The following is an 18,009-nucleotide window of genomic DNA, read 5'->3' on the forward strand; positions in this document are numbered from 1 at the left end:
GGTTGAGAGGGTCCAGAAGTTGGGATGGAATCACCCGTAAAAGACTTTGGAGTCGCGTTTCATCAACGTATTTGGGTCATGCTGGGTGCTGACCTGCTGAACTCTGTGCGATCGTCTGATGTTTTGTTTACTATTTTCCGCCGAGATAGATCTAGATAACATGGAAACCCGGACTACTGTAATGAGGAGAGGAGAGGAAATGAGGGGTTCCGCCCGACGAGAGGAATTGCTCTGTCAAAGTTCACCAAGCCACTCATGTACGATGCTTTGGCTTTCCTACGCCCTACTTTGAACACGCACCCAACGCCTTACTTTCAACCCCTCAGACCCGTGCTGTACCTGTGCTGGGGATGGATGACAGCGTTTACCATGTCACTGGGAGCTTCACCACGCCGACGTCCTTGTGAAGGGGTGTGAACTCCAGCTCGGAGATTGGAACGGCGATCTTAAGGTTGGGCAACTTGTGGAAGAGGGTGGCTGGGCCGAGACGTTAGTAAGCTGCTCTCAAAGCTTGATGCCTGCCTTTCTTTGGGATACTGGCGTGGAAGAGGGAGGGGAGAGGAAGTTGACGGAGTGTTCGTGGGGAAGTTACGTGACGGAAGAAGAAAGACAGGAGAAGTCCGCTTACCAAAGACAACCTCTATCTCTGCGCGTGCCAGAGGTTCGGCAATGCACCGGTGCGGGCCGAAGCCGAACCCCAGAGCGTGGTTGGGATCCGGGGTGCGGTGCATGTTGAAGACTTCCGGGTCCGGGAAGACTTCTTCGTCGCGGTTGCCGGAGGCGTTGGCGGCGATGATGCCTTCACCCGCTTTGATGGTCTGCGTAATGTTAGTCTACGCCTTCCGCCACAGAGAACCTAGAGACGTCAAATAACTTACATGACCGCCGAGGACAATGTCCTCTTTCGCAACTCTTTTCATCGCCATCGACGAGCCTGTGTGATACCTGCAAAGTTCTTCGACAAAAGCCTTCGAGAGAGAGGGGTCTGACTTGAGATCGGCGAGTTGTGCCGGGTTGCGGAAGAGTTCGATCACGCCCTGGCTCGTATCAGCCATCGGCTACAGAAATTGGAAGGGAAGGATACTTACGAGCGCAATCATGTTCACCATCGTGGCGTTGCCTGCTACCAACAGCAAGAAAGCAATCTGCACTGCGTCGGACTTTTCAATGTGCCCGGTTCGCAGCTGCTCGACGACAAGCTTGCTGATGAGGTCGTCCTTGGGCTGTTCGGAACGCTTGTCGACGAGGTTAGCGAGGTAGTCGAGCAGTTCCCTGAATGATGTGTGAGTAAGTCTACAGAAAATGCATGACATTGGGTGACTTACTGGTTGGCAGCTTGAGCTTGAAGAGCGGTGCCGCTGCCGTTTGTGCGGATCGCGTTTTGCTGGGTGAGGTATTCGAGGTCTTCAAACGGGACGCCGAGGATGGTGTAGATGATCTTCCAGGCATTCATGTCAGCTTCGCGAAACCGGCTTTTGCACCAAGAGCAACCAGGGAAGACGAAGAAAGCGGACTTGCTTACATATGAAGGCACCGGTAAGGCAAAATTCTCGATGAGGTCGACTGGCTCTTCGCACCCCTTCGCGACCATCTGATCGAGTAGCTGGTCTACCGTCCTCTGTATGTACGGCTTCATCGTCTCCACGTGCTCGGCAACGAAGAGAGGCTCAACCATGGACCGCTGGCGCATGTGCGCGGGAGGGTCCATGTCGACGAAGGTGGGCTTGTTCTTGGCGGCTGCTTTGCCGCCGGCGCTGAGCTCTGGGAAACCGGGCCTTGTGCGTTCCTGGGTCGTGTCAAGTCAATGGCTTGCAGCGATTTCGCGGGTTTGGAGGAGAGGTTACCTTGGACAAGCGAGTATCCGTGGCCACGGCGCAAACGTCCTTGTACTTGGTCACCAGCCATGCCAGTGAGCCGTCAAAGAGCTTGACGCGGGAGACGGGGTCTGTGGCGCGGAGGCGGGCGTATTCTGCGGGCGGCTCTAGGCCGGAGGCGCGGTTGAAGGGGAAAGAAGGGGGCTCGGAGGTTGTCATTTTGCGGGCTGAGAGGGTATTTAGGAGGGCTGGAGTGATCTTGGAAGACCTGAGTAGGCGGGATGTAGAAATCATGAATGAGACTGTGAGTTGCTCGATGATGTCTCTGATCACGAACGCATTTTGGCGAGGCCATGTTATCATTTTATACTCTTTCTACCTTTTTGAAAACGACGTCACTGAAGTCTAGATCTCAAAAGCACAGGCTTCAACCGGTGGGCGACGGTCCATCTCATGATGGGGTGTGGTCTGATGGCGAGCGAGCGACACTCCGCGACGCCAACAAATTCAAATTGTAATACGGATGACCCGGTTGGCCAGTACCGCTGGAGAAGACACTGCATTCCAAAGGACAATGTACTTGGTAGGACACAAAAAACATGGCTTGCAGGGATTTGTTGGCCGATGATGTGCTGACATGGAGCGGGAAGGGGCGGGAAGGTCCGCGGAGTTGTCCAGATCTGACTTCTTCGGAATCATTTTGTGGCCGCTCGTGATGCCCGTATGGGTCCGTCAAGTCCCGACTCTTGCGGCGTCTAAGCCTCTTTTGGCGGCATTTCTCATTGAAAGGTCGGGTGAGGCTAGTCATGCATGTTTATTCGATGCAGGGCTTAGAATATCGTGGACTTGTGCTGGGTTTTCTCTGTGGATGGAGAACGAAGATGCATTTCCAGATCTCCGGGAATTTGTCACTGTGGATGGTAGGACAATACTGACTCGAGGTAGCATGCTATTGGGCCATGATGTAGTTGGGGTTACTCCATTTGGTATGTGCCAGCATGTATCCCGCCGGCTTATGGGGTACATCGGGGTGAGATGACCGGTGCTCTCCGGGGCACGGCGTCATCGGTCCCGTACGGTGGGGCCGAGTGTGTAAAATATTCAAGCAAAATTCGACGAAAACCTGGCATTTAGAATATGAGATCTGTGAGTCAGAACGTGTCCTGTATGATTGGCAATGCTGAAACGTTTTTCCGTTGCTGAACTTCCCGATGGATGCACTCAAACCTAGCCAGAAGACTCCTCTTTCATGCAAAGGGACGCAACATCACTCCTAAGCCTCCGTCTCCGAGACCTTCCTAGGTTTGTATGGCTGAATGGTGTTAGCCAGAAACATGTATGGACTTGAAGCTTGACTTACCAAAGGCTTCGGCGGCGCATCGATCCACGCCGCAATAGTGTACTGCTGGTTGTCCGCAGCCGTTAGACTCAAATCATACTTCCCGCCCTTCATGTAACCAAACGCAAAGTTCATCGGGAACCGCGGGTCGAACGGCGAGGCTTCGTGAATGAGATCAATATCTGCTTTGGAAAGCTCGATGCCGATTGCTTCGGGAATGGCCTCGACGTGCGCGACGGTGTTGACGCCGACGATTGGGAAGACGTAAGGGGATTGATGGAAGAGGTAAGCCAGGGCCTGTCGGGAGTCAGCCTCCAACATCTTTACTTCAACGCATGGAACAAAATACGATAGATCGAAGAGTCGCGCCCTTCTGTTTTGCAATCTTTTCGAGCGCCTCACAGAGAGCGACCGACACCTCCTGCCCGTGAGAAGACTTGCGGGCGTCGGGGTCTTTGTCACGCGCCTCTCTTTCTTCGGCGGTCAGGAACTTGCCGCCGCCGAGAGCAGCCCAGGGAACGATGGCCATGCCTTGGTCTTCGCACATCGGGACGATCTCCGCTTCCATGTCGCGGAAGCCGGCGTTCCAGCGTCCTTGGTAGACTGAGAAGGGCGTGAGACCGTTGGCGCGGGCGACTGTCCCTTCCGTCAGTATGACTGTCCGCCAGATATTCCGAAAGATGGACTAACATGCGTTCGCCTTGACAACAACCCACGCCGGCGTGTTCGACACACCCAGATACAGCACCTCCTTCGCCATCACATGCGCATGCAGCCCCCTCATAACCTCCTCCACACCCGTGGCCCAGTCCCACCAATGCACGTACAAAATATCAATGTAATCCGTCCTCAACTTCTTCAAGCTCTCCCGGACAGAGATGTGCATGCTCTTGGCCGAATTCCCTGTGAAATTACTCTGCAGGGGCTCTTTCTCGCGGTTGTATGAACGGAAACCCGCGGTGTATTTGGTGGCCAAGACGATCTGGTCCCGCACGCCGCGCTTCTCCATCCATTCTCCAATGAGGCGCTCCGAGTCTTCTGAGTTGTAGATGTTGGAGGTGTCGATGAAGTTGCCGCCGAGGGCGAAGTATGCATCGAGGAGGGCGAAGGGGTCTTCGTTCTTGCCGAAGATGGAGGACCAGGAGTGACCGATGCCGATACCGCCGAGGCAGATTGGGGAGACCTTCACGGAGGCTGTCGGGGAGAGGATGCGATGGTAGCCTAGGGAGGACTTTGGTTTCGGGGGGTATTCGAAGAAGGACATTGTGAGGTATCGGTGCGGCTTGGAATGATGTCGGATGGATCTGAGGACTTTGGCTGAGAGACATCTTCTTGTTGTAATAGAACATTGCTCATTTATGAGGTCTTTGACTGACAGTCATGTTCTTGTTCTTGGAACTTATGACGTTGCTTGATGTTGAAGTGGAATCTGGGGTTGTAAGTGAAGCACCGCGCTTGGTTTCGGTGAGCCGTCCGATTGGTCGGGTCAGAGCTGCAACTTGATGACATCTGCAACATGCTGACACTCTCCACAAATGACCCACCCAATCCAAGGGAGAGAGTGTCAGCCGCTTTGCGAACGCGAGATGGCTATAGCAGCATGAGCAGTAGAGACTATGAAGATATTCTCGGACATCGATTACCACATGAGGCATAACTCCGGACCTTAGGGCCGTCACCTTGTAATACAAGTCATCATTGAGTCTTAACAGTGGCTGGAGGTGGAGCTCGAGATTTGGAGGGAGCCCGAGAGATCACCAGGCCTGAGCAGAAATGTTTGCGTCGAGAAAGTGTGCCCGAAGACACGAGGGCAAAGAGAAAACGACGTGGAGTTGTTCAATAGCGCGTGAGTGTAAAGGTCTATTTCTTGATCTATGTAGGCCTATTCACACATGACTCTTACATCTTAGCAGAGGGTTGTTACGAGTCAACTGTTGTTCTTCTAATGAATCTAGACAAGGTTTTCCTGGAAGAACTGCGTAAGCTTGCCAAACGGAATGAGCTCCACCCGGTCGTAGAGATCAACATGCCCAGCACCAGGAACCCAAACAAGCTCCTTCGGCTCACCCGCCTGGGCATAGGCTGCCTCACTGAACTCGCGAGAGTGCGCCTGGTCGCCAGAGATGAAAAGCATCGGGCGGGGCGAGATGGTCTCAATGTCGTTGAACGGGTAGAAGTTCATGAACTTGACCATGCTGGTGAGGGTCGGGTGCGTGGTGAGGTTGGGCGACGAGCCTTCAGGGGTGAACTCGCCGCGAGGGGTGCGGTAATAGTCGTAAAACTCGCGTTGGACAGCAGGCGTGTCCTCAGTGAGCTCGTGGGTGGTGCCGCCGGTGTACTCGGTCTCGCCGCCGGCAGCTTCGACCCACCGCTGCTGGGCCGCTGAGGTAATGATCTCCTTGCGCTGCTCTACGCTCTGTGCCTTCTGCAAGCCGTCGCGGGCGGCAGCACCCATGTCGTACATGCTCGCCGTGGCGACGGCCTTCAGGCGCGGGTCGATCTTGGCTGCGCTGATGACGAAGGAGCCGCTGCCGCAGATGCCCAGACCACCGATGCGCTCGCGGTCGACGAAGGATTGGCCGCCGAGGTAGTCTACAGTGGCGCTGAAAGCTTCAGCGTAGAGCTCTGGAGCAACGGCGTTGCGTGGCTCGCCTGCGCTGCCGCCCCAGAAGGGCATGTCGATGGACACGGTGACAAAGCCTTGCTCGGCTAGCTTGGTGGCATAGAGGTTTGCGCTTTGTTCCTTGACGGCGCCCATGGGGTGACTGACGACGATGGCTGGGGAGGTGCTGTTACGCGCGAGGTTGTTCGGGGTGAAGAGGTTACCGGCTACCGTGGTGTTGAATTGAGTCTGGATGGTGATGGGCTGTAGGGTGACGTTCTCGCTGCGGTAGAAGTTGTCGGCGCCAAAAGACATGTTTTGGGCGGTGGCTGGCATTGTGTTGAGGAGAGTTGTGAGGCACAAGGCCGTGATGGCTTTACCAATGATGGCCATGATATCCGAATTCACACCTAAGCGATTGTAAAAAGTGAATGATGATGAAGCTATGTCCAAATTTCAAGCAATGTGCGAATGACCTTCTTATAGTCATGTTGAGGGCATTGCCAAGATCGTCGGTAGAACCAAGAGCTGCCGTTGAGATTATCAGCGGATGAGGCCGCGCAAAGCCAATCCATTTCGGCACGCGAGCATCATAACGCCAAGAAACATCATGATTGGTAATTTGCCGGTATTCAGAAGGATGAAGTCGACGAGTGGGATGTCATCAAGCTGCATGAGTGCTTGTGTGGATGTCTTGCATCCCTGGCTCATTGTTAAAGTTGCGGGAAGTCATCGGGTTGCATTAGCGTAGTGGGGTTGATCTGGGAGCACAGCCATCATCTCGTGCTTGTATTCAATCGTTTGGCCCTAGTGAAGACCTAGTATTACTATGGATGACGTTGGGACAGGGGCAAATTTAAGGTGACGGCCGATTCTTCGGCTTGGACAGGCTTCTAGCGGCGGAAAGTCGGAGCATTTGTGGAGGTAAGTGTGCAACATCGAGAAAGCCAAGACTTGAACTGCCCCTATCACCAGCACTGCCGGGCGAAGGACTCGGCCTTGCCTTAATGCGGACTATCTAAAGAAACGCATATTTCAGAATTACACCAGGATATGTCTCTTGATTACCAATCTTCTACCCAATTTGGAGAATACCTATCCGTGCCATGACGTGCCTAATTAAATAACAAAGATTTGCACCGCTCATACAACAGAGATAACGCGCTCCATGCACACAGGCAAGCGAAGGTCCAAGATAGGCCCACTGACATGAGATGTCACCCTTAATATTCCTTCGACTTGGTCACGGCCTTGCCATAGCTCGCAATGACCGACTCTCTCCAGGCCCAGACCCCTGCGTACGTCGCAGCAGGTCCCACAAGCACACTGCCAGCCAGAGTCAGTCCAACAGCCTTGAGAGCCGCCGAGGTCGTGATGTATCCGAATCTTCTCATCTCGAACACGCTGTAAAGAAGCCAGACCGCGACGGAGGCGAAGCAAAGCACCATGTCGTACTTCCAGAACCCAGCGATGGTCATCGCGTCCCAAGGGGGAAGACCGAAGAAGGACTCGGAGATGGAGACGGAGGCGTTGAGACCGGCGTACAGGAATGTGCTGATGTGAGTGACGGCAGTGGCGAAGAAGCAGAAAGCGTAGCCAGACTGAAGGTAAGGGAGATCCTTGTTCTCGAGGGCTTCCCAATCGAGGTTCTTGGTGGGCTTCATGGCATACACAACCTTTGAACCGGCCCAGGCGAGAAGTGAGACGTAGACAGGGAACGGTTGCCAGAAAGCGATGGCGTTCTGCTGGGTGACGGCATCCTCATGGGGCAGGAACATGAGGGCCGTGGGGATGGCGTATCCAATACACAGAGCGGGTAGGATGACCTTGGCGACATGAGAAGGAACGGGACGGCCGGTCGTGCGGGCGTAGACGGTTCTGCTGGTTGTGTACACGCTGAGGAGGAAGTAGAATGGCGCGACTTTTCCTATTCCGAGCAGCTGGTAGATACCAAAGATGGACGGGATGGAAACCAAGGAATGAACGTTGCCGTTACGGTAGCCTTCGACCGTCCAGATGTAGATGATGGGGATCAAACTGATCAGGAAGTAGAGGCACTGGGTTCTGTCATTGGGATTGGGACCAGCGACTTGTTCCGAGAAGGCCCAGACAAAGATGGCGAGAAGATTGTCGATTGATGAGAACCCCGTGTAAGTGGTCTTCGCAGGCACGCCCACGAACGAGGCGCTCACAGCGACAACCTCTGGGCCCGTATTCAGAACAAGCGACTGTTGCGCAATGTAGAGCAGACCGCACAGCGCGGCGGCGACTGTGATCTTGGGGACATAGGACGGAGCCAGGGGAGTGCTGGCCAGCTCGTCATGGAATGGGACGGCATGGGGACGTTTCGGAGCATCCATGATCTCGAGCTTGTGCCCACCCTCGATGTTTTGAGACCACTGATCCCACTTTTCGTCGAGAGAGAGGATTGGAGCAACGTGATTACCAACCACTTCCAGGAGAGGGGATTCCATGGCGGCGAAGCGCTGTTCTTCGTGAGATGCTTTCACGAGCGCCTGGGTTCGTGCCTCCCGTGTCGCTTGGGTCTTGGTGAATACGGCGTTGATGTCGGCCGAGGTGATGTCTGACGGGCGCGTCTTGCTCTTTAGCATAGTTGCGAGGTTTGAGACGAGGACAGCAGCGGTCTCGATTGCACTGTTGCCTCCCTGGCCGGCAATTGGCTCGAACTGTAATGATGGTGGTCAGCATGATCACGTGGCGATTGATGAGATGGCAGGGATGTCCCACCTTGTGCGCCGCATCTCCAATGGTCATGATGCGCTGGAAATGCCACTTCTTGAAAACATATTCGGGCAAAGGGGTGAGAACGGATGAGATCTTGGTCGAGTACAAGTCTCTGAAGGTGCGGTTCTCGAGAATCTTGTCGTTCATGTGCTCATTTGCCAAGGCCTCTTCGTCTTTCTTGGTGAAGCTGGGGAGCTCAGGACCGTAGTGAGTCTTACCCATGTTAACAAACAAGAACCAGTAAACACGGTTCTTAGGTCCACTGATGATGAGGTAAGAGTAGCCCTTGTTCAAGTTCGTCTGCACAGTCTGTGGCTCCCAGCTCTTGTCGATGGAAATGCCGAAAATGCACTTGTAGACCGTGGGAAGACACTCTGTTTCATCTGTTAGTCGTTGTTCCCACAGAGTTCAGTGGGCCTAGACTTACCTTTGTACTCCGAGGCAGGAATATAGCCAGGCTCAAGAGCATCTGCAAGCCGCCACATCTCATTTCTGACCTTGCTGTGGACACCATCTGCGCCGACCAAGATGTCTCCGTAGTAAGAACTTCCATCGCCTGTCTCCACCTTGACTCGCGATGGCTCAAGCTCGACCTTTGTCACCTTTTTGTTGACAAGGATATTGTCCTTATTCTTGAGGTTGCGCCACAACACTTCAAGGATCATTTGGCGGTCCACGAAAACGGTGTCATATCCGTGCCTGGAGACATGTCAAACTCTGTCCAGGAATATGCTCGCAGGCATGCCAGGTTATTGCCACTTACCTTTCGCGTACTTGACCTCCAACGTTCAAGTAGTTGGTGACCATGTTACCTTTAGGATGGCGAAGAGACGTCTCGTAGAGAGGGCCATCGATGAGTTTTCTGATCTCGTCGTACAGGCCAATCTGGTCCAGGACGCGGCAACCATTTGGAAGGATGCCGATGCTTGCACCTACTTGAGGTGCCATCTCGCGATAACCCTCGAGAATCAGGTAGTTGACGCCGATCTTCTCGAGCATGTTTGCGAGCGTCAGGCCGGCTATACCGCCGCCGGCGATGAGAACTGTGAAAGGTTTGTCTGACATGATGGCCATCACAACTATGAGATCGCCGAAAAAGTGTTGAGAGATATAGTGCAGTGCTGGATGGGCTTGTGAGATATGACCTTCATGGAGCTTTTCAGAGCCTCTTTATAAAATCAAGCCGGATGCGCCAAGGTGGCTGTGTGACGACGATCCAGAACAGGTCCGTCGAGCCTGAAAGTCAAACCTCCAGCACCAGAGTGGAGATATGACGATGAGCCCGCAGATGAAACTCTTCTATCGGCTTCAATAGCGACCGATCCTCCGTTGGACGAATTGTTTCTTGATCTCACGTCTCACAACTTTTGCGATTAGAAGATGCAAATTCGCCTCAAGAGAGATGGGTTTTGCCCGGTGGGTAATCTCTAATGGGTTGCGCGTGATGGGTTACGCCCGATGCTGGGAGCTGCCACGAAACCTTAGCGACGGGGTTACGTAGAAGATGGAGATTGAAAGACGGCATATGTCGATTAAGTTCGGATCACGGGTATCCGTTGTGGAGTGGTCTTGGTGAGCATTCAGGGTTGAAAGTCGTTACTTACCAAGAGATGCCAGAGGCTGCGGCCAATCAGAGAGCGAGGACGTCTTTCGCGAAAACCGAGTTTCAAGAAGAAATCAGGAAATCAAGCAGAAAACCTCATGGCATTTCAATTTTGGGCGAGCAGGTCTATATCGAGACGCGTCAAATGTGGACCGCCAACGACAATGGGCTGACTTGGCTTGCGACTTCGCAAGAATCCATGCCAGAACGCATGCATCTTGAGCCGTTTGAACCAATTGTTCGACGCGAGACAGAACGGGCGCGACTTGAGGTGGCATTTGTGTGCCGGGACGGCCCACGTTTGCTTCCAGAAGCACTTAGCAGCCCGAGGAGTGGAGTACGGCAAATGGCCAGAGCCTGATTCGAACTTCCTCAACCCGTTAGAGGAAGCTCGGCTCCGAAGAGGGCCCATTCAATGAAGCAATTCTTGGATATAGGGCCGCTCTGTTGCCTGGAGGCGGCCGCTCCTTGTTTCGTCAAGTTTTGACTGCGAAAACTCTTAAAAAGGCACGTCTGGCATCATCGTGAGACCATGAGAGACGAGCAAAAAATTGCGCAGTTTGCCTGGTGAACGGTAAAGCTGGTGAAAGGGACTTTGGTCAACGGCGGTCTGCGGAGTTGGTGTGGATACTAACAGGGATCACGCTTGTCAATGCGACTCTCTGTGTTGATCTTGCCTGGTCCGAACACGAAAAGGATATTATTCCCGGTCGGGCCCGGCGAGACCACCGATAAAGCGGGCCCCGTACTCTGGAAGCAACACGGACGCCGATTTATCGGACCCGGTCTCCGCCAAATCCGTCTCCGGTTTATTCATCATGTCTTCCTTACAGACTGTTTCGCTCTCTGTGGCTTTGTCAAAGCGCAGAAAGACAAGCTGTGACAAAATCCCGTTTTGCTGAAGCCTAATGCTCTCGGCATCATGCTTCAACAGCTCCATGGCACGGCAGCACTGATTATAAGATTAAGCCAGTCATCCAACGCGTTTTCTGAAGCTGACCGGATTTCTGCTTAACTGCAATGCTTGGAATTAAAGTATCAGTGAGTATGACATTATAGATATCAACTCTATCTAATGGAACGATGTCAATCACGCTGTTCAATTCGGCACTCTATATCACTTGCAATCTAAATGAATTTATATGATCTCTCTTAGTGGGTCTGCACTGTACTGAAATGCAAACTTAAGAGAAAGTATCCCATATTATCAAGTCCATGCTGAGATTCCTTGAAAGCAGCCGCAGGCAGGTGATGAGGAATCAACAAAAGTACACAACCGAGGTACAGAACCTGAACATGCTCACGAGCAGTACGATCAATGCCCGAATAGATGCGCAGGCACTGAACTTGAATACTTTTCATAGAGAAACTGAGAGATACGTGACATCGGACTAAAGACTGACTCCTATGCAGATCAAAGCCCGAAATCAAATAACGAACAAGGTGCAGATCATGCCACGACTACACTGTCCAGGCAGGCGGGGAATATAAAGAAGCGTCGTGATGCCCTCAAGCATCCAAGGCAGCCTCACGCCCAGAGGAAGGTGCGAGGTGACCCACTTCCAACCTACTTATTCAGACTAACAATATTCTAGCGCGTTAGAGTCTATTCTTTAAAAAATCCTTTATATTAGACTCTAATTTAAAAGGAATTAAGCTGTTTTATTTATATAGATACTATATATATAATATAGTTAGTTTATAACAGTTATAAACTTAGCTTATACTACATGTTACGGTCAGCTATCCGACAGTAGGGTCTGCTAACAGAAGCTGGGGATTGAGACGTAATAACAGTACACTTGGTCGTGGTCTGGGTCGTAGGTTGTAGGCTGTAATAGATCGATCTTCAGAGGCTAAGGTGATCAGTCTTAGACTCAACAAGTAATTCGCAGTGAAGGTAAGCTGAGAGTATCCTGAGGATGAATACTAAGTTGATTGCTGAAGAGCTATGGAAGTCTGACCATGAGCCAGGCTCAGGGTCATACTATATATATAAGTCTTATATGAACAGTTCTGCTTGTTTGTCACGGTCTATGGACCGGTGTTCGGCCTTCGGCAAGACCCTCAGCCACGACTCATTGGACCCACCAAATCCAATGGCGCATTTGCTAGAAGGTTCTAGGAATATCGACAAGGTCAATGGCAAGGTTATAAGAATGTCCAGGAAATAGGGAGGATACGGTTCTGTTTCCTGTTCTTCAAGAAGATTTATTGTACTCGTAGTAGTAGGCTAGACCAATGGCATCGACCTTGTCCTAGACCCTTACATTACAATAAATCTTCTTCCATTCTTTTTCTTTAGACTTCGGAACGCCACGCGACACCGTAGTCAACGCAGTCAACAATTAGCCCGTCGTCAGGTAGAAGGTCACTGCTTTGCAGGGCACCTCGTCGACAATTCAGCAGTCATTCAGTCGTCAGGTAGAAGGTCACTGCTTTGCAGGGCACCTCGTCGACAATTCAGCAGTCATTCAGTCGTCAGGTAGAAGGTCACTGCTTTGCAGGGCACCTCGTCGACAATTCAGCAGTCATTAAGTCGTCAGGTAGAAGGTCACTGCTTCGCAGGGCACCTCGTCGACAATTCAGCAGTCATTAAGTCGTCAGGTAGAAGGTCACTGCTTCGCAGGGCACCTCGTCGACAGTTCAACAGTCATTCAGTCGTCAGGTAGAAGGTCACTGCTTTTGCAGGGCACCTCGTCGACAGTTCAACAGTCATTCAGTCGTCAGGTAGAAGGTCACTGCTTCGCAGGGCACCTCGTCGACTATCCAATCAGTAGGAATCAGAACGAGTTACACTATTACGGAAGATCTCAACACATCAACGAATCGACAAGATGGCGACCAACGAAGGCATCAGCCCAACACCTGTCAACGTTCTGAAGACACAAAGCAGCAAACCTCGCCATAGCCTTCCCCACCCACCGATGTTCAATGGGTTGAAGTCGCAATGGCGCGGTTGGAAGCTAGAGATGGAGGGCAAGATCGAGGAGGACGCAGATGCGATTGGGAACATGAAGTCACAGTTGCGATATATATACACCCGTTTAGAAGGATCAGCCAAAACGAATATCACCACCTTCTACGAACTCGAACTCGGAAAAGAATACCCCAGGCCTCAGGCTTTGATTCGACGACTAGATCTTTTGTACGGCGAGAGGAACCGAAAGGACAAGGCTATTCAAGCTCTCCACACAATCCGGCAGAAGGACACCGAATCATTCACCACATTCTACCCCCGGTTCGAAAAAGAGATTGCCAACGCGGAGGCCGAAGGATGGGAAGACTCAGCCAAGATATCTTACCTTCGAAACGCTCTTCACCCAAAGCTAAAAGCCCACCTCATCGGCTGCTCCCAGTCGCAACTTGACTTATATGAAGCATTCGCAACGAAATGCGAGGAGATCAGCAATCAAATGGAGTTGTTTGGAGAATGGACTTAAGAGAAGAAAACGAACGCCCCGCAAAAGCCCACTTGGCCTCGTTCGCAACCCAATGCCGCTCCTACGAGAGACATGATGGAGTGGGAGCCCACGAATACTGTTCAAGTTAGAACATTCAACCCAAAGAGGAACCTTACCGGATATCCCTCTAAGCGGCCAGAGGACCAATCCCTTCTCGGAAAACGAGCAAAGTGGGTCGATAAATCGGAGCTTGAGAAACGAAGGATCGAGAGGAGGTGTCTCCGTTGTGGAAGAGACGGTTGCAGGATAGATTATTGTCCGTTGGCAGCAGCAGTACCCCCATCTGGTCAGAAGACATCTGCCTACAGAAGCATCGCCAAGGACAGAGACAGAGTTACCGAAGCCGCAGTCGAAGAAGACAACGAAGAAGATCAATAGGGACGCGCGGGAGTCACAGCTGAATGGAATCAGTTTCAGAATCAAGGCGGCATGGACCAAGAAGGGTTATATGTGAACATCGGAATCAACACAACATATTTTACCAGAGCCCTATACGACGATGGTTGCCACTGCTACATGTCTATTTCTTTGAAACTGGCCAGAAAGCTTCGACTCCCAACTATCGACATCACCCCTAGAGACCTTCTGCAAGTCTCACATGTTCAAAAACGAGCCATCACACAGGTGGCCTACTTTGATATCGATATCGACGGACACAAGCAGCAGAGAGTTTTTGCTTATGTCATCCCAGACCAAACGGAAGACGTCATTCTCGGTATCCCTTGGGCCCGCCAGCAAGACGTTCAAGTCAGGCCCCGATACAACGAGCTTTACGTTGGAACGACCGGAACATACATTACGATCAGGCACTCCCCCACCTGGGACTCAGACCCTACGATCCGATCAGTCGCTGCAAGCACACTCACGACGATAATACGTTCTTCTCGGCGATCCCACAAACCGATCCAGATCTTCTCGGTTACCATGAAAGATATCGAAAAAGCGCTTGCTAGGTTCCAAAAAAAATCGACCGACCCAGCAACCAAACTACCAGCGCATTATCGCCATATGATCGATCTATTCAAGAAGGAAGTAGCCGACCGGTTGCCACCACACCGACCTGGTGTTGACCACGCTATTCAGCTCGAGAAAGACGACCACGGAAACGAGAAGCAACCACCATGGGGGCCCATTTACAGCATGTCCAAGGAGGAGCTACTAGTTCTCCGGAAAACCCTGACGGATCTGCTGGATAAAGGTTTCATCAGAGCCAGCAACTCCCCTGCTGTTGCCCCTATACTCTTCGTACGAAAGCCAGGAGGTGGTTTACGGTTCTGTGTGGACTACCGTAAGCTAAATTCCATTACCCGCAAAGACCGATACCCAATACCCCTTATCGCAGACACTCTCCGTCAGCTTTCAAAGGCAAAATGGTTCACCAAGCTGGATGTCTCATCTGCATTTTGGAAAATCAGGATGCGCGAAGGGGATGAATGGAAGACGGCGTTCCGCACTAGGTATGGCCTTTTTGAATGGCTGGTTACTCCGTTCGGCCTCACTGGTGCCCCAGCGACCTTCCAGAGGTACATCAACCATGTTCTGAGAGAATACCTAGACGACTTTGTTTCTGCCTATATCGACGACATTTTAATTTTTACGGACGGGACACTACATGATCACCGACAAAAAGTCCTGAAGGTGTTACAAAAGCTCCAAGAAGCCGGACTGCAACTGGGTGTCGACAAGTGCGAGTTTGAACAAAAACGAGTCAAGTACCTTGGCTACATTGTCGATGTGGATTTGTTGTTGTTGTTGTTGTTATATTTAACGCCGTGGCGGCAAGGGCGCAGCCGCCCTTGCGGCCGACCTCCCGAGGGGTATATGGCGTGGAGGGTCGCCGGCTCAAGCTATATACTCTACAGTACACGCCTCTTCCTAACGTCCTCCAAATCTTGCCCGTGGGCTACTATGTGTTCTATTCGTCCCTAGTTCCCGCTGGTTCCCTAGTTCCGTTGTGGTCTTCCGATCCTCTACGAGGAGGGGGTTGTTACTAAGGTCTAGGTCAAGACCTAGTCCCTAGTACCGCGGGCAGATCTTCTGGAAGAAGTCTGTCACGGAGAGAAAGGCCTGGAAGCCTTCATGATCAGTAATTAGCCCCTTATAGTACTGCTCAAGAGATCCTATAGGCCCTATAGGCTCCTGTGAACTAGAAGGGTGGAGGGTGGGCCACTGAAGCCGCCTCACTAAGGTCTTTCGGCAGTAGACTAGGTGGTCTACTGCCTTTGCCTCCCCGCAGGAGCAGGTAAGTAGTGCTTCTGTATGGTTGAAGCGTTGGTGATATTGCTCGAAGTCTCCATGCCCTGAACGGGCTGCCAGGAGATGGTGAAGGATCGCCCGTGGCAGGGTCAGTTCAGGAGGGCAGGCGAGGGAGGCCTTTAGCCCTAGTTGGGTGTGGCAGGACGTTGCCTCTTGCTTCCACCATCTTCTATGCTGGCGGTATATACGCTCTCTAGCAAGCCGTTTGATCCCTGATAGGGTAGCTAGTTGGCCCCTAGGGGCTGTTGTCGATGTGGACTCGGGTATCAGTGTTGATCCAGACAAAATCGAAGCTATTGAGCACTGGGAAACACCAACAACTATTCGAGGCGTACGAGGATTCCTTGGATTCGCCAACTACTATCGAGACTTCATTCCGGATTTTTCCACAACAGCTGCGCCATTAACATACCTCACTAAAAAGGATGTCCCCTACCACTGGACCGATAATTGCCAACAAGCATTCGAAAAGCTCAAGACAGCATTAATAATGGCCCCCGTCCTGGCGAAGTTTGACCCTGAACGCCCAACTCGCGTGCAGCCAGACTCATCCGGATACGCTATGGGCGGAGAGTTATCACAACTGAGCGAGACTAATGAGTGGCATCCAGTAGCCTACCATTCGAGACGATATACCTCCGCCGAGTCAAACTACCTCATCCATGACAAAGAACTCTTGGCAGTGGTGGAATGTCTAAAGCAATGGTCTGGAATGCTACGAAGCGTTGGGGAATTCACCGTACTATCGGATCACAAGAACCTCGAATACTTTATGAAAAAACAACAACTATCCGAGCGACAAGTCAGATGGGCATTAGAGCTATCACGATACAACTTCAGAATCGTTCACAGGCCTGGTAAAGAGGCAGTAGTTCCGGACGCGTTATCCCGCAGAGACCAGGACCTTCCGAAGGATGCCGACGATGAGAGGCTACGGGCACGCTACCAACAGCTCCTCGAAGTAGCAGAAGACGGATCCGTACAGATTCCAAGAACACTTACCTCGCTACAACCCCAGACGCAAATATCAAGTGGATGGGTGTCTGGCGGCGACAAAGACTATACTACCGACGAAAACGCGGACATGTCAGAGCCACCCGAAAGCCCTTTCATGGATGAAGAACTACGTAACCTCTGGGATCAAGCACTCCAGAACAACAATCGGTACTGGCTTATCCGCCAGGCAGTTTTACGATCAGACAGGCAGTTCCCGAGCAAATGGGGGCTCCCGATATCAATCTCCGAGTGTTCTATCGATAATGGAAAACGGCTTTGTTGGAGGGACCGTATCTGGATTCCATATTTTGAGCCCCTGCGTACTCGAATTATCCAACAATCTCACGATTCGACTGCTACCGGTCACCCGGGACGAGATCTTCTCAAAGCCATTATTAGCCGACGATTCACTTGGCCAGGGATGTCTAACGATGTCCGCCAATTTACAAGAAATTGCGACATTTGCGGAAGCAAAGCAGTTTGGAGAGAACGACGACAAGGGCTACTCAAACCCCTACCGATTCCAGACCGTCAGTGGACCGAAATCTCCGTCGACTTTATTACAGACCTACCTACCGTCAACGGCTATTCATCTATAATGGTAGTCACTGATAGGCTGTTCAAAAGCACGATATTCGAACCGATGAAAGAGATCACCACTGAAGCGGTTGCCAAGGCAATGCGAGACTGTTTCATACGGCATCATGGTTTCCCCAGAGCCATCGTTTCTGATAGAGGTCCGCAGTTTACCTCACTTATGTGGCAACGAGTTTGTGCGTTGATGAAGATCCAAAGACGGCTTTCAACTGCCTACCACCCTGAGACCGACGGAGCCACAGAACGGATGAACCAAGAGCTTGAAGGCTACTTACGATGCTATACAACCTACTTCCAAGACAATTGGCCAGAATTGTTAGCTATTGCAATGATTGCCATAAACAATCGAACTTCACGAGCAACGGGAATGAGTCCCTTCTTCGCCACACATGGTTACCACATCGACCCAATCGAAGTACACGAGCCTCTTCGTACCACCTCTGACTCGCCTATTGCAAAAGAGGAGGCTTTTATTGCCAAGATCCGACAAGCCTCTGAAGTAGCGCAAGCTCTAATAGCTGACGCCCAAGAACACTACGAACGATATGCCAATCGATCGACGCAACCCGCAGAACAATACAAAGTTGGAGACA

The 18,009-nt window shown here is 51.8% G+C and overlaps 6 protein-coding genes across 6 annotated transcripts; 2 read left to right on the top strand and 4 right to left on the bottom strand.

Annotated features, from left to right (window-relative positions):
- Positions 1–364: 364 nt before the first annotated feature.
- On the bottom strand, positions 365–2,033 carry CYP55A3 (Cytochrome P450 55A3; the record flags this gene model as incomplete). The annotated part of the gene is made up of 7 exons (XM_032026197.1): positions 365–477; positions 629–818; positions 879–1,037; positions 1,089–1,272; positions 1,326–1,438; positions 1,523–1,786; positions 1,845–2,033. The coding sequence occupies 7 exons, from the start codon at positions 2,031–2,033 to the stop codon at positions 365–367; spliced, it is 1,212 nt and encodes a 403-aa protein (XP_031877347.1).
- A 1,054-nt stretch (positions 2,034–3,087) lies between these two features.
- aflE (Norsolorinic acid reductase A) lies at positions 3,088–4,417 on the bottom strand (the record flags this gene model as incomplete). The annotated part of the gene is made up of 4 exons (XM_032026198.1): positions 3,088–3,126; positions 3,175–3,450; positions 3,503–3,789; positions 3,844–4,417. 4 exons carry the CDS (start codon positions 4,415–4,417, stop codon positions 3,088–3,090), a joined length of 1,176 nt encoding a protein of 391 aa, XP_031877369.1.
- Positions 4,418–5,104: 687 nt separating this feature from the next.
- On the bottom strand, positions 5,105–6,148 carry CGGC5_v013977 (Uncharacterized protein; the record flags this gene model as incomplete). Its single annotated transcript, XM_032026199.2, has 1 exon — positions 5,105–6,148. One exon carries the CDS (start codon positions 6,146–6,148, stop codon positions 5,105–5,107), a length of 1,044 nt encoding a protein of 347 aa, XP_031877368.2.
- An 830-nt stretch (positions 6,149–6,978) lies between these two features.
- Positions 6,979–9,565, bottom strand: andE-1 (FAD-dependent monooxygenase andE; the record flags this gene model as incomplete). The annotated part of the gene is made up of 4 exons (XM_032026200.1): positions 6,979–8,442; positions 8,504–8,874; positions 8,928–9,199; positions 9,264–9,565. 4 exons carry the CDS (start codon positions 9,563–9,565, stop codon positions 6,979–6,981), a joined length of 2,409 nt encoding a protein of 802 aa, XP_031877359.1.
- A 3,375-nt stretch (positions 9,566–12,940) lies between these two features.
- Positions 12,941–13,546, top strand: CGGC5_v013979 (uncharacterized protein; the record flags this gene model as incomplete). Its single annotated transcript, XM_032027387.2, has 1 exon — positions 12,941–13,546. One exon carries the CDS (start codon positions 12,941–12,943, stop codon positions 13,544–13,546), a length of 606 nt encoding a protein of 201 aa, XP_031876250.1.
- Positions 13,547–13,996: 450 nt separating this feature from the next.
- Tf2-8-1 (Transposon Tf2-8 polyprotein) lies at positions 13,997–17,667 on the top strand (the record flags this gene model as incomplete). The annotated part of the gene is made up of 5 exons (XM_066153014.1): positions 13,997–14,855; positions 14,910–15,090; positions 16,043–16,987; positions 17,447–17,556; positions 17,615–17,667. The coding sequence occupies 5 exons, from the start codon at positions 13,997–13,999 to the stop codon at positions 17,665–17,667; spliced, it is 2,148 nt and encodes a 715-aa protein (XP_066007673.1).
- Positions 17,668–18,009: the final 342 nt, after the last annotated feature.

The sequence above is a fragment of the Colletotrichum fructicola genome, assembly GCF_000319635.2.
Source record: "Colletotrichum fructicola Nara gc5 chromosome Unknown KSG_Nara_v1_contig08, whole genome shotgun sequence".
NCBI classification, from domain to species: domain Eukaryota; kingdom Fungi; phylum Ascomycota; class Sordariomycetes; order Glomerellales; family Glomerellaceae; genus Colletotrichum; species Colletotrichum fructicola.